The sequence below is a fragment of the Delphinus delphis genome, chromosome 2 (assembly GCF_949987515.2).
Source record: "Delphinus delphis chromosome 2, mDelDel1.2, whole genome shotgun sequence".
NCBI classification, from domain to species: Eukaryota; Metazoa; Chordata; class Mammalia; order Artiodactyla; family Delphinidae; genus Delphinus; species Delphinus delphis.
The window spans coordinates 177,807,537-177,822,696 of NC_082684.1; the positions used below are offsets into that span (position 1 = coordinate 177,807,537).

Below are 15,160 nucleotides of genomic sequence, written 5' to 3' on the forward strand. Positions count from 1 at the left end.
CTATTAGCTGCTCTTGTCAACTCTCTGCTTTTCTTCCTTCTCTTTTGGCTCTTTTCCATTAGCGTGTGCTTCTTAAATGATGAACGTTTGTTTACTTAATTGAAGGAAAATGCGGGGGGATATGTGTAACACCTGGGAATAGAAACTGTTCCCTTAAAAAACTTAATTGGGGAAGGATTTTAGGTAGCTTGGAATTTTTAAAGAATATAGCACTGGTTACGCATTAAGCACCCATTCATCTATAACTTCTTCTTCTCGTTTAGATTGGTTCGTTAAAAATCCTGAAGGAAATCAGCCATAATCCTCAAATCAGACGTAATATTGTTGACCTTGGGGGCTTGCCAGTCATGGTTAATATTCTTGACTCTCCACATAAGAGCCTGAAATGTTTGGCAGCTGAGACAATTGCGAACGTCGCCAAGTTTAGGAGAGCCTGGCGGGCGGTGAGACGCCATGGGGGCATCACCAAACTGGTGAGTAAGTACCACTCAGGGCAGCGGGCACCCCGCCGTCCTTCCCGGCTCCTCCCGGATATCAAATAACCACTGGGCGTGCTCTGGGAGTCTTCTTTTTGTGTAACGTGTCCTTGAAAATTATTTTTGTGTATTTACATTGGCAAGTAGCCAAAAAACATGTTCAACCTCACTTTTCAAAGAAATACAAACTTAAACAAATAGAAGTAACTTTTACGTATCCCATAGGTAGGGATACACTCGTGTGTGTGGGCAGCGGCGGTAAGAGGGTGGTGACTTACTTCACTCAGTCTGAAACTATCAGAACATGGTTAATCAACTCTACTCCAGTATAAAATAAAAAGTTAAAAAAAGAAAAGAGAGGGTGGTGAGACCCTCTGCACTGGAACACTGTCTGGTAGCCCGGGTCCTCTGCCGTGGTGACCTCACTATGAGGAGGTGTCCTCCATGGAGACAGTCAGAGCTGCAGGCACTCACTCATCTCATTGCTACTTAGAGGAGTGACAGCTGAAAACAGCATGTTTTACAGTGTGAGGTTAGTAAAATAATAGGCATCATATCCACAAGAAGCGTCCACTGGCTGCTGTCAGTATTGTGTTTTGGAAGTTTACATAGTAACAGGGAATGTTTAATATTATACAAAATCATAACAGGATTAAAAACTGATGATACCCACGATCCCAACTTTTAAAGACCAGAGCTAACAAGTACAGAAAAATCACTTGAAATAAATACACAAAATTGTTCATCAGGGGTTTTCTCAGAAATGACCACCACATTTCCTTCCTACTTTTCTACATTTGCCAGTTTGCTGTGTGTGACGTTTATGTTCAGAAAAAATGATTATTTCAATAACTATCGCTGAAAGAAAGAAGCAGGCTCAGTGCCCCTGCCACGGCAGGAGGGACCTTCATGCAGTGCAGTATGGAAGCGCGTTCGTATCCTCACTGGATCTTGAGTCGCTTCCACGGCTTTTATCACTCTGGATTGTCACCACTTCCCTACTTTAGGTTCCTGAAGATGAGAGACGTGTCTTATTCATCTTAGTGTCCTCCTCAGCACCTCGCCCAGGACCTCACACATATAAACAGTTAATAAATACCTATCAAGTTCATGTGGTTTTAATGTGAATACGTACACAGTGAAACACGTTCAGAAATTTACTGAAAGAGGTTCTGTGTGTTCACCGTATCCACTTGTAATCTGTAGAGCTCTGTACCTTACAATCATTTGCCTCAAAAACAAGGTGGACTTATGGCTGGATAGATGGGTGAATAGATAGTTAGCTATGTGATAAAACAGACGTGGAAGAATGTGAATTATAGAATCCAGGTGGTGAGTATGTGGACGTTGCTGCATTCTTTCAGCCTTTGTGTGTGTTTGAGAATTTTCATAATAAAACGTTGGGGGGAAAGTAATTATTACTGTGATTATCATTGTCCTGCTTAAATAATGAAATCGTATGGTAGGCTGACATGGCTGTCCACCGAAACTACTCCATGAGAATGAAAGACAGAACACTAACATACGTTTTTATGGACATCTTAGGCGTCATGTTTAGGGCCTTGGAGTTTGGACAGTTACAGTCACGTGATCAAAATAATGACATACATTTTAATTTAATTTTAAATAATAGCAAAATTAGGAACAGGAAAGACCATTAATGGATAAACTTGAAATTGCTAGGTTGGGAACACATCTGACTTCTCAACCAGGATTGGGGATCCACTTTTGGTTGGGGGTACGTGTGTTGGGGGGGAGTATGTAACACGCAGGCAAGAGTCCCCAACGAAGACTGGAAATGAGGGACATCACACAGTACAGAGATGAAGCCGTGGGCTGATTATGGCCCCAGAGCAAGGGAACCAAGGGCAGGATCAGAGCAGGCAGGAGGGCACTGGCCACAGTGGGGTCTGGGCACCCAGATGGCATTCAGGCTCTGGAGGGGCAGCTCGATAAGACTGGGCAGAAGGTGTGACGCCTGAGCAAGCAGGGAGAGTGCACCCAGGCCGGAAGCACTGCACGTCCAGGGCCGTCAGTCCCGAGGCCAGTTTACGTGCGCCTCTGTATGTAGAGCGTACTCGGTCCTTTCACTGGAAACCATTTCAGATGCCTCTAGAGGTGTAGATCTGCAGAACAAGGTGGTGGGAATCCAAGTATAAATATAAGTGTAAATAAATGTATGTCCCCGACCACAGTGATGTCACAGCCTCATGGTCGTGGGGATGTGAGGGCAGCGGGGATATGGGCAAAAATATAAGCATAATGGTGAGTGTATTAGGTAGTTCGAGGAAGTCAGTACTGGGAGTAGTGGAGGAACTGAGAGGGGGTGATCAATCAACTCTACTTGGAGAAGGAGGGTCAAGAAACAAATGAACATAATGAAACACACACACACAGATGCAGAGAACAGACTAGTGGTTACCACTCTGGGGAGAGTGGAGGGGGTGGGGACAATACAGAGGATTAAAAGGTACAAACTGCTATGTATGAAATAATTAAGCAACAAGGATATATTGTACGGCACAGGGAAATATAGATATTATTTTACAATAACTTTAAATGGAGTATAATCTATAGAATTATTGAATGTTGTACAGCTGACACTAATATAATATTGTAAATCAGCTAGACTTCAATGAAAAATTTAAAAACTTAAATGAATTAGTTAATTAACTAGGATAGAGAGAAAATTTTTTTAAATAATTGTTTTTTTAAAAAAAAGAGAGGCTGGAGAGAGGAGATGTCACCTTTCTTGAGTCTTGAAAGGTGAGTAGGTATCTATCAGGCAGACACATCAGGCAAAAGCATTTAAGGAGGATGAAGCCACGTTGGTAAAGGCCCAGAGCTGGGAAACAACACTGAATGTTTGGAAACTAAGTGGTGTAACGTGGCCAGACCTCGGGTGAGGTGGGCTGAGCCATGAGAGACGAAGATTGAGGGCCACGGGCATCTCACACAGTCTTGTCCAAGAGCTACGGAGTTTGGACTTTGTACAGATAACAAGGGAATAACTAGTACATAGACAGGTACTTTTAAACCGTCTTCCCCGTGTTCAAACCCATTGTCTTGCTGCCCTGGGCCCGGTAGTTACCTGGAAGCCGTGTACATCGTCTTCCCCCACCCTGTCCTTGAGCCATAACTAATTAGACCATGAGTGTCCTCCTGATGCAAATCAGGGTCCTCTCTCCAGGAGTTTGGGGTTAGGAATCAGTGACTCAGTCCGGGCTACTGCCTTCTAAACGGTGGCCGTGGTTCAGTGGGCAGTATCCATGGGATCTGGTCTCCGGTTATGCGTGGGATTAAGACAGCTCTGGGAAGCCTGGCTTCCCGTCCTCCCCGGCCACTCTGCTGTATGCATGTAAATTGCCTCTCCCTCAAGGGCTTCAGTGACTTTGGTTACTGCAGAGAAGAGAAAGGATCCTGGCTGCTGTGCGTTTGGTTTAGTTGGTTTCGGCAGTGCAGGGGGAGGGCTGTGTCCTCCAAAGAGGCCTCGTGGTTTTAAGAGCCTGGTTGGTTCGGGCCATTCAGCTCTCACTGGAAAGTTCTCCTGGCTTTAGGGAGCCTACTTTTCTGAGATAGCAGGGATGGGGGTGTGCTTTACAAATCTTACTAATGTAAATGTTAGAGCTGTATTAAGAAAATACTCTCTTGGGGGCTTAAATTCCTGTGGGAAGGAAATGTACAAGCTTCCAAGTCTGGAGGAAGGTATTTCGAAGGTTCTGTTTGTTTCTTTGACTGCTGTGTGGTACAGAAGTTAATTTCTGACAGGATTCCTACTTCTGAGGGAGGTGAGCTTGGCAGCAACCCTGCAGCGATTGCGGGGTGGGTTAAGTCTTTTTTCTTTTGAAGCCAGGCTGGCCCTAGGTTCTTTTGCAAGCTGTGACAGCCAGATATTGGAAGTCCACCTCACACCCCAAATATATGCCAGTGACTGTAGGGCACTAACTCTCCTCATTAAAGACTGGGACCTGTATAGGTCAAAATCTCCTATTAGGGTGGGTGCTCCCCTAAACGATGTCATCTACAGCCTGGCAGCATTAACTTTTTTTTTTTTTACATCTTTATTGGAGTATAATTGCTTTACAATGGTGTGTTAGTTTCTGCTTTATAACAAAGTGAATCAGTTATATATACACATATGTATATCTCCTCCCTCTGGCGTCTCCCTCCCTCCCACCCTCCCTATCCCACCCCAGCGTTAAGTCTTATGTCGAAGATCCCCGCTTATGTTGTATTGATCTGTTCTCGTAGGTCGCTCTGCTTGACTGTAGTCAGCATGCCACAGAGCCTGCGGAGCGGAGCCTGTACGAGGCCGACGATGGGGAGGTGGCCCGCTGCGGGGCACTGGCGCTGTGGAGCTGCAGCAAGAGCTACGCGAATAAAGAAGCCATTCGTAGAGCTGGGGGCATCCCTTTGTTGGCTCGGTTACTGAAGACTTCTCATGAAAACATGCTAATCCCGGTGGTGGGGACGTTGCAGGAATGTGCCTCAGAGGTATGCAGGCCAGCTCTGCTTCCCTTGCTCTCATTCACCTTGACTTTCTTTAGCGGAAACATAACTTTTAAGGTTAACACGACTGCTAAGGAATTTTTTTTAAGAAGTCACCCTTCTATTTGAAAGAGAAGATCAGGCTAATGGAAAATTAATTACATTGATACCTGGATGGTATATTTTTGAAAATGCTGACTAAATTCTCTTATTGTTATAACGGTGTGTTAAACTTGGACTATGGTGTTTATTTACTAAGAAAGTTTTTTCAGTGTAGTTATTAATAAATGTGTGAATAGACACTTATATTTATGCATGTTTATGCAATATATAACTATTAAAGTTTACTTTCCTAGGAAAACTACCGAGCTGCAATCAAAGCTGAAAGGATAATTGAAACTCTGGTAAAGAAGCTGAATAGTGAAAATAAGCAGCTGCAGAAGCACTGCGCCATGGCCATCTACCAGGTGCGGCGGCTCCTCCTCACGGGGTTTAAGGTGCTGTTTCGTGAGGTCCCATCCTCCGGGGATGGCGCTCGGGAATCTGCATTTTTAACAAGATCCCCCTAGGGGCTTTCATGCACACACAGGTCTGAGAACCACTGTCCTGTGGTAACGGCAGATGCCTCTGAATGTCAGAGAGAGATCCGCTCCAGCATGTCTGATACTCACAATTCTGTGAGACACTCACATGTCTGTCTGCTGAAATGCTGGAACTTCGGTGTAAAATAGCCAGGGATGTACGTGGTGCTTCTGTGTCGCCTTTCATATATCCTATTCAAACACGCGGTCTCGGGAAATAAATCTCCCACCAGGACGAGATAGATGCATGAGTGTGTGTGTGTTGTGTGCGTATTCCTGTTTTATCTTTCTATTAATTTGCTGATTTTAATCTTCATTAACTTTTTGTGGGTTACAAGTTTCATAGTATACAAAAAAAGTAGATTAGAATGGTAAAGGGGAAGAAAAGATGGCTTTGACAAGTTCATACTTGGCTGGCTATTGGCAGCACCAGCTTCTGCCTAGCTAGAGTAGATCTCCTAGAAGAATACATCTCAGAATGTGCAGAGTGAGAGAATGTGCCAGAAAGATGGAGTCAGAGAGGGGTTCGGGTCAGCCAGCAGAGGGTCGCATGAGTTCTCTGGGGCGGCCATAACTGTACACACTGGGTGGCCTAAACAACAGCAATCTGTTTCTTCACAGTTCTGGGAGCCGGAAGTCTGAGATCAGGTGTCAGCAGGGTTGGTTCCTTCTGAGGAATCTCTCCTTGGCTTGTAGATGGATGTCTTCATGTTCCCCTGTCATTCTCCCTCTGTCTTCACATGGTCCTTCCTCTGTGCCCTAATACCCTCTTCTTAGAAGGACACCAGGCGTTCTGGATTCGAGCCCACCACAATGATCTCATTTAACTGTTATTACCTCTGTCACATTCTGACGCACAGGGGTGAGGACCTCAGCGTCTGAGTTTTGAGGGACATAGCTCACTCGTAACAGGGATATGTAATAGTCTTTTTTATTTTTAATTTTTATATAATTTTAACGGTTACTTTTCCATTTACAGTTATTACACAATATTGGCTGTCTTCCCCGTGTTGTACATACACCCCCGAGCCTGTCTCACACCCAGAAGTCTGTGCTTCCCACCCCCCCACCCCGTGGTGCCCCTCCCCTCTCCCCACTGCAAACCACTAGTGTGTTTTCTGTATCTGTGAGTCTGCTTCTTTTATGTTATATTCACTAGTTTGCTGTAGTTTTTAGATTCCACATGGAAGCAATAGCATACAGTATTTCTCTTTCTCTGACGTATTTCACTCAGTACAATGCCCTCCAAGTCCATCCATGTGCTGCAGGTGGCAGAATTGTGTTCTTTCTTATGGCTGAGTAGTGTTCCATTACATATTATATATACACGTACCACTTCTCCTATATCTATTCATCTATTGATGGACACTTAGGTTGTTTCCATTTCTTGGCAATTATAAATAGTGCTGCTGTGAACATTGGGGTGCATGTATCTTTTTGAATTAGTATTTTTATTTTTGTTGGATAAATGCCCAGGAGTGGAAATGCTGGGTCATATGGTAGTTCTCTTTTTAGTTTATTGAGACACCTCCGTACCGTTTTCCACAGTGGCTGCACCAATTTACGTTCCCACCAGCACCGTACAAGAGTTCCCTTTGACTTGTATATATGCCTCATATGAGTATATTTTAAGGGTCAGTTAGAAATAGTGATTAATTTTTTAAAGTTGCAGTTGAGCCAGAGCTGAAAGTCACTAATAGAAGGTAGACGTGGCAGGTGCTGTGTGATGCAGTGTGAAGAGGATTTCTTGTAGGGGCCCTCGTGGGTGATGCACGATATGCAGTTCATGGCCTTAGAGAACAACTGTACACTTAGACTAATATCAAACCTATGCTAAACTTGGCATCTTTGGGCTCTATAAACTGGGAAGGATCATGTGTTGGGAACATCTGTGCAGCCTGTATTTATTTCAGAGGTTGACACAAGCATGTCAACCTCAGATAAACATGTCTGAATAACATATCAGTTGCTGTTGATATAACCCACTGCTCTGGGCATAGAAACGCTGTTGGGGAAATTCCTCACTTCTTAGATTTTGGGGGTCATTACAGGTCTGACGGAATCCCCATCACTCATCTATCTACTATGTTTTCCCAAGGCTCTGGGTTACAGCACTGCAGAAATCCTCCATCCATGCATGTGGTGTTCTAGGTTCCTTGCCAACCTCTGCGTCTGTCTTGGTAGAGGCCCAGGCTACCCCAGAACTGGCTTGGGAGGATTGCCAAGTATGTAGAAACCTCTAGACATTGCCAAAACCCCGTAAAGGAAGAGCGGTCCTGTCAGGCAGCTGCCAGTATAGAGACAAGAGTTGTATTTTACTTGAAGCCTCCTTCAGGAAATGCTACTCTCTGAAAAGAGGTCTCCCAGCTACTAGAATGGCAGCCTTTTTAGCAGTCACTGAAAGCTTGATACGCCTTGATCAACGCCAGCCTCTGATTTGGCTTTTGTGTAGTGTGCCGAAGATGAGGAAACCCGCGAGCTGGTTAGGCTGCATGGAGGACTCAGAGCCCTGGCTTCTCTCCTCAGTAACACTGACAATAAGGAACGGCTGGCCGCGGTCACAGGGGCCACGTGGAAATGTTCCACCAGCAAAGAGAATGTGACCAAGTAAGTGGAGGCGTCCAATGTTCCGTAGTAAAATATGGCCATCAAAACATGTCCTTCTATTTTCATGCTATTTTATATACAGGGTTGATTCTAAGGCTACTCCCGTAGTTTTCAAAGCTGTGCATTTTGGACTAGGTTGGCAGAATTAAGGGATTCTTCCCATCCCACCCTCCGACAATGGTTTTTGTGCCTCAGTAGGAGAAAGGGGTGCTGACGTAAGCTCCCTGTGCCAATGGACTCCTTTGCATGTGGGCAGCCATGTAAATGAGAAGTGTCCCTGATATTTCCTGCAGAGACCTAGCAAGGTGAGGGAATGCATTTCCCACAGAATCTTTAGAAATGGAAGTGGTTTTATTCTTTTTCTTTTGCTAAAGATAAACGAGTCAGCTAAATGCCAACTAACCATGTTAGTCTTAAAGCGTGGTCATTTTCAAAAACGATTTCATTGAATTTTAAAGTATTTGTAAACTTTAGGACCACTTGATTGATTTTAATCTTTGAATTTATCTTTTTGTATATTTTTAGAGTTTACACACTCTGTGATGGGTGTTCTGGGGCAACTCTTTCCCGTTTCAGGGCGGTGACTTTCTTTAACAAGAAATTCACATGCTCTGTTTAACACACACGAAGGTTTATTTTGCTTTGTTCGTGTAAAGTAATTCCTGTAGCCTGCGGGAAACCCTTAGCACAGTGGGGTTGTCGGCGCCCAGCTTTGGAAGCAGCTGTAGTGTCTTACGGGCTGCACAGTGCGGCACTTAAGGGCACAGAAGGTCGGGTGTGGAGGTTGACTTCACTGTTTACCAAGCTTCACATTAGCCTTTTGACAACGGGGGTGTAACAGCATGCGTGCCACAGGGTGGCTGTAAAGATGGAATGAGCATACGGTCGGCATTTAGTAAAGTTTAGCTATCAGTATTATCACTAACATGATTATCAGCTAACTTTATACCCAAAATAATACTGTTCGCCTCTTTTCCTCCCTTCCCACCCTCTTTTGCTTGTGGTGAACTTAGATTTCGGGAATACAAAGCCATTGAAGCCTTGGTGGAACTTTTAACGGACCAGCCGGAAGAAGTGCTCGTGAATGTAGTTGGTGCGTTGGGAGAGTGTTGCCGAGAGTCTGAGGGCAGAGTCACCGTCCGCAAACGTGGTGGCGTCCAGCCACTCGTGGACCTCCTCGTGGGAACAAACCGAGCTCTACTTGTCAATGTCACGAAGGCGATCGGTGCTTGTGCGCTAGAGCCCGAGAGCATGGCGTAAGTGGCCCTGAAGGCTTTTATTTGGGAGAGTTAGGGGAACACTGGAGAGGACGGAATGGCGTCATCTCTTGGAACCGGTGTGCACAAGTGACGGAAAAGTGAAATGTGCCCACATAGAAATAACACAGGGTGACCAAATCATGAATTACCGAGGCACATTGTTCCCTCAGATGAGCTGGAGGGTTTTGATTAAAATAGCCAGTAATCAATCAAAACAGTGGGGGAATTATCTTTAGGGGAATCATCTATACTTTATAGATATTGATAACGATAATATAATAATACAACTGACAAAAAGAGAAGGGTGGATGAGTAGGTGTGCAAATTTTATCTTGCAATAAATAAATCAATAGATAGTATTTAAAACATAATTTTATCTATCTGTCTATCCATCCATCCATCCATTTATCTATATCTTTCTTTTTTAAAACATATTTATCCATTTATTTTGGCTGCTCTGGGTCTTCGTTGTGGCACACGGGGTCTCTGTTGCAGCGTGTGAGACTTTTAGTTGCAGCACACGGGCTTCTTAGTTGCAGCATGCATGAGGGATCTAGTTCCCTGACCAGGGATCGAACCTGGGTCCCCTGCATTGGGAGCGTGGAGTCTTACCCACTGCGCCACCAGGGAAGTCCCATCTATCGATCTCTCTTACCTATCCATACATCCTTTTATCTAGCTGTAGGCATAAAGAGATATCTGGAGTAATTTATATTAGCTGTTAACAGTGATTATTTCTGGATGGTAGGATTTGGGATATTTTCTACTTTCTTTTTTATATTTTCTATCCAATTTGTATGATGAATATGTATCATCTTTAAAAAAATTAAAGTTCTTGTTTAGTACCTTGCACAGTACCGTTTTACTCTGAACAGCAGTGCATGATGGTTAAGAGTACAGGTTCTGGAACCATTGCCTGGAATGCCAGTCTCACCACTTACCAGCTGTGTTTCCTTCAGAAAATCATTAAACTACTTGGTGCCTTGGCTACCAAATACATAAAATGGGGACAGTCATGCTACCAATCTCACTGAATTGTTGTAATGATTGAGTGAATTAATATATGTAAAATGCTTGATACATGATAGTGCTAGGTAAATGTTGGCTAGTATCATTCACATAGCAATAGCTTTAATGAACAACAATTTAAACCAATAATACATAAATACAAAAAAAAGTCAAAGGGTCCAGTATCTGTACTCATCTATAGATGAGTCCATTCTGTGTTTCTCGCTTTTTTAAAATAATTAATTTTTGGCTGTGTTGGGTCTTTTTTGCTGCACACGGGCTTTCTCTAGTTGCAGTGAGCAGGGGCTACTCTTCGTTGCGGTGCGTGGGCTTCTCATTGCAGTGGCTTCTCTTGTTGCGGAACACAGGCTCTAGGCACACGAGCTTCAGTAGTTGTGGCACATGGGTTCAGTAGTTGTGGCTCATGAGCTCTAGAGCGCAGGCTCAGTAGTTGTGGCACACGGGCTTAGTTGCTCTGCGGCATGTGGGATCTTCCCGGACCAGGGCTCGAACCCGTGTCCCCTGCATTGGCAGGCGGGTTCTTAACCACTGCGCCACCAGGGAAGCCCCCTGTGTTTCTCTTATGTCAGATTACTCATGTTATTTAACTGGCTATAAATCGAGAACAAGAGGACCCTAAATGGGGCCCTTTCGGCTGCAGTCAAGGAGCTTTGACGGTGTGGCATAGGCATGTCAATAGGCAATTATAATTCAGGCCTTTGTGCGTCATGCTAAGTTTGAATTTTGCTTTAAAGTCAATTGAAGGTTTTTAAAGGGTTTTAAGTATAACCTGAAACAGAGAAGCTTGTTTAGGAGATCACTGCCGGCCAGAGGTGAAGGTGGTTTAAACTGAGCCTGTGGAATATATTACACTAAAGAACAAAAAAAATGACAGAGTAGAGAGAAATAAAGGGAGAGAATGGATAAGACCGGGTGAGTGAGTGAACATGAGCTGTGAAGAAGAGGGGGCGTCATGAGGGCTATTTAGCTTTCTGACTTGGGTGGCTGGATGGATAATTGTAGCACTTGCTGCTACAGGGAAGACAGCTGGAGGACTGGTGGGGGCAGGATGAACTTCACTAGGGGAGAAACAAAGTCAGTTTGTCCTTAGTGATATATTCATTGTCTAACGCAGTCCCAGGCTCAGGGTAGGCACTCAGCAAACAGTTATCGTACACTAAATGAATGACGAGTTCAGTTACGTTGGGTACACATTGAGGTTCTCATGGGACGTCTCTGTGGTGATGGCAACTAGCCAATTGGATATTCATTCATGTCTAAAGCTTAGGATAGAATGTGGGCTGGGCATATAGCATTATGAGTATTTGGTAACTTAAGTGATGAGTATATGTGAGATTGTGAGGAAGAGAAAGAAAGGGAAACGAGAAGGACAAAAACAGAGTTCTGTTGCATCCAATCTTTGAAGGAGAAGGAATGGACCAGAGAAGAGGTGCCTATAAAGAAATGCAGAAGGGACAGCCAGAGTTGTGAGGGAAGCCAGAAGAGTGAGTTACTGAAGAAACAAAGGGAAGAGAGTGTTTAAGGAGAGAAAGTGATCAAAAGTGTCAAATTCTATGACAAAGCCTCATAAGATAGACTAAACTGTTCCTTCTTGTGTGACACGGAGGTTGATGAATCCTTTTGTGCTTGTGTGAATATGGTTTTCCCACAGATGGTTTTAGAAACACACAAAGTCAGTTTTAGAAAACAGTGTTTTGGGTTGGTAAGAATCCAAACAGCGTTACATCTGGCATCATATATCAGACATGGCTCTTATTGCTAGATTTGCAGGATTTATTGAGTCTTCAAGCTTTAAGTTAAATGGTAAGGAAATGAGAAATAACTTTGCCTTGTGTAAGGCTTAAATAATTCATAGGTTAGGAACTCGTTCTAATGATTAGCAGTCTTATGTTTTAATGATATGTCTGTGGCTATGGCTACGACGTAGGTTGCATGTGAGGATGAACGTACAGACTCAGCAGAGTTTTATTAACTCTGTGTGCTAGTGTGCACGGTTTTCTTCCCGTATCTATTTCTCAGTAAGAATAAGAAACATCGTAATAATAACAGTTTGGCTACTGAGTCAAAAATGATTTTTAAGACAACAGTGATTTCATAAAACTCTACTGACTTTTCTCAGTACATCAGAATACTGCTTTTAAAGACTCAGCGTAAAGAGTTTCATATTAATTATACCCTTCCTGAGGAACTAACGTGGAGCAACAGGTATCCCAACGTAGTAGGTTCATGAAAAAGTAGATTTATTCATGCTGAATTTTCTTTTCTTGTTGACTTTTTAATGTCTATTTGATACGTACAGAATTCATCTGGAGGTAATTTGGCCTTCAAGTATATAAAAATCACATCAACATTACAAAAAACAGTTAACGCTTGTGTTTTGAGGAGTGTAACTTTCTCATAAAATACTATAACATTTCAAACAATTAAAAAGTATTCATGCTGAAAACTTAAATATCTAAAATTTCTTTTCCATACCTCAGGATCTTTACTTTCTTTTAAACTTTTTTTTAATTTTTATTTTTTAATTGAAGCATAGTTGATTTACAATGTTGTGTTAGTTTCAGGTGTACAGCAAAGTGATTCATACATGTGTATTCTTTTTCAGATTCTTTTCCCATATAGGTTATTACAAAATATCGAGTATAGTTCCCTGTGCTATACAGTAGGTCCTTGCTGATGATCTATTTTTATATATAGTAGTGTGTATATGTTAATCCCAAACTCCTAATTTATCCCTCCCCTCCTTTCCCCTTTGGTAATCACAAGTTTATTTTCTATGTCTGTGAGACTGTTTCTGTTTTATAAATATAAGTTCATTTGTATCATTTTTTTTAGATTCCACATATAAGCAATATCATAGGATATTTGTCTTTCTCTGTCTGACTGACTTCACTCAGTATGACAATGTCTGGGTCCATCCATGTTGCCTCAAATGGCATTATTTCATTCTTTTTTAAGGCTGAGTAGCATTCCATCGTATACATGTGCCACATCTTCTTTATCTATTCATCCATTGATGGATATGTAGGTTGCTTCCATGTCCTGGCTATTGTAAATAGTGCTACTATGAACATAGGAGTGCATGTATCTTTTCGAATTAGAGTTTTCCCTGGGTGTATACCCAGGAGTGGAATTGCTGGATCGTATGGTAGCTCTATTTTTAGTTTTTTAAGGAACCTCCATCCTGTTCTCCACAGTGGCTGCACCAATTTACATTCCCACCAACTTAACTTTTATTTTGAAATAGCATAAGACTTACAGAAAAGTTGCAAAAGTATAGAGTGCATGGTACAGAGTTCCCATATACCCTTCACTCAGCTTCCCTTAACGTCCTACATAACCATAGTGAAATTATAGAAACTTTTCATTTGTTGAAGTCTAGTTTTTTTAATTTGAAGATTGTTGTATGTGGATTTCGTGCAGTTTTGTTCAGTTCATTCCTAAGTATTTAATCTTCCTTGCTGGTGGTATAAATGGTTTTTTACTGCCATTATGTGCTTCAGTTGATTGTCTCTATGACCACTATTGAATTTTGTGTATTAATTCTCTGTGCTGCTACCTAATGGAATTCTCTTCTTGTTCGAGTTCACTTTGTTGTTGATTCTCTAGCACAATTGTTGACCTACTACAGCACATGGGCCAAATCCTGTTTTTGTAAATAAAGTTTTATTGGAACATACTCACACTCATTGATTTATATATTGTCTTTGGTGGCTTTTATGTTACAATGACAGAGTTGATAGTTGCTGCAGAGACCAAATAACCCACAAAGACATACTTGCTACCTGGCCCTTTACAAAAAAAATTGCTGAACCCTGCTCCAGGATATTCCCAAGAAAGCTTTATTTCTTCTTTATAAATTCTTATTCTTTAGATTGATTTCTCTTGTCTAATTTCATTAGCTAATTCCCTACTGCAGTGTTAAATAGTAATGGAGATAGCTTCTTTGCCTTGTTCCTGATATTAGTAGAAATGCCTCTAGTGGTGTTCTATTATGTAAAATAATGTCTTGAGGACTAAAGTATATATGTTTTATCATATTTTAAAAAATCTCTCAATTTCTATTTTTAAAGAGTGTTTTTAAAATCAGAAATAGGGGGCTTCCCTGGTGGCGCAGTGGTTGAGAGTCCGCCTGCTGATGCAGGGGGGACGGGTTCGTGCCCCGGTCCGGGAAGATCCCGCATGCCGCGGAGTGGCTGGGCCCGTGAGCCATGGCCGCTGAGCCTGCGCGTCCGGAGCCTGTGCTCCGCAACAGGAGAGGCCACGATAGTGAGAGGCCCACGTACTGCATAAAAAAAAAAAAAAAAAAAAAAAAAAATCAGAAATAGGCATTGAATTTTGTCAAATCCCTCTTTAAGCATTTATGGAGATTATGCTCCGAATACTCCATTATGATTTTTCCCTTATATCTATCAATATATTGAATAATATTAATGGGTTTCCAAACACTGGACCAACCATGCATTCTGGGAACAAGTTTGCTAATCTGACTTAGTATTTTTGTAATGATATCCTTGAATTATATTGGTCTGTGGTTTTCTTTTCCTTCCTTTCTTTCTTTTTTTTTTTACAACTATCTTTATCAAATTTAGGTATCAATGTTATACCTGCTTCACAAAAGGAATTAGGAAGGTTTCTTTCATTTCAGTACTCTGGAATAATTTATTGAGCAATGGGACCATCTAGGCTTTAAAGTTTTGAGAGAATTATACTGTGCAGT

General features: G+C 42.3%; 1 protein-coding gene across 1 annotated transcript in view; it reads left to right on the forward strand.

Annotated features, from left to right (window-relative positions):
- Positions 1-15,160, forward strand: part of ODAD2 (outer dynein arm docking complex subunit 2) — a 200,333-nt gene that overhangs the window by 53,390 nt on the left and 131,783 nt on the right. Inside the window, exons 11-15 of the mRNA XM_060003795.1 lie at positions 264-473; positions 4,728-4,970; positions 5,321-5,431; positions 7,998-8,152; positions 9,166-9,408. Of these exons, the coding sequence (XP_059859778.1) occupies positions 264-473; positions 4,728-4,970; positions 5,321-5,431; positions 7,998-8,152; positions 9,166-9,408 (962 nt within the window). The remainder of the gene's footprint in view (positions 1-263; positions 474-4,727; positions 4,971-5,320; positions 5,432-7,997; positions 8,153-9,165; positions 9,409-15,160) is intronic.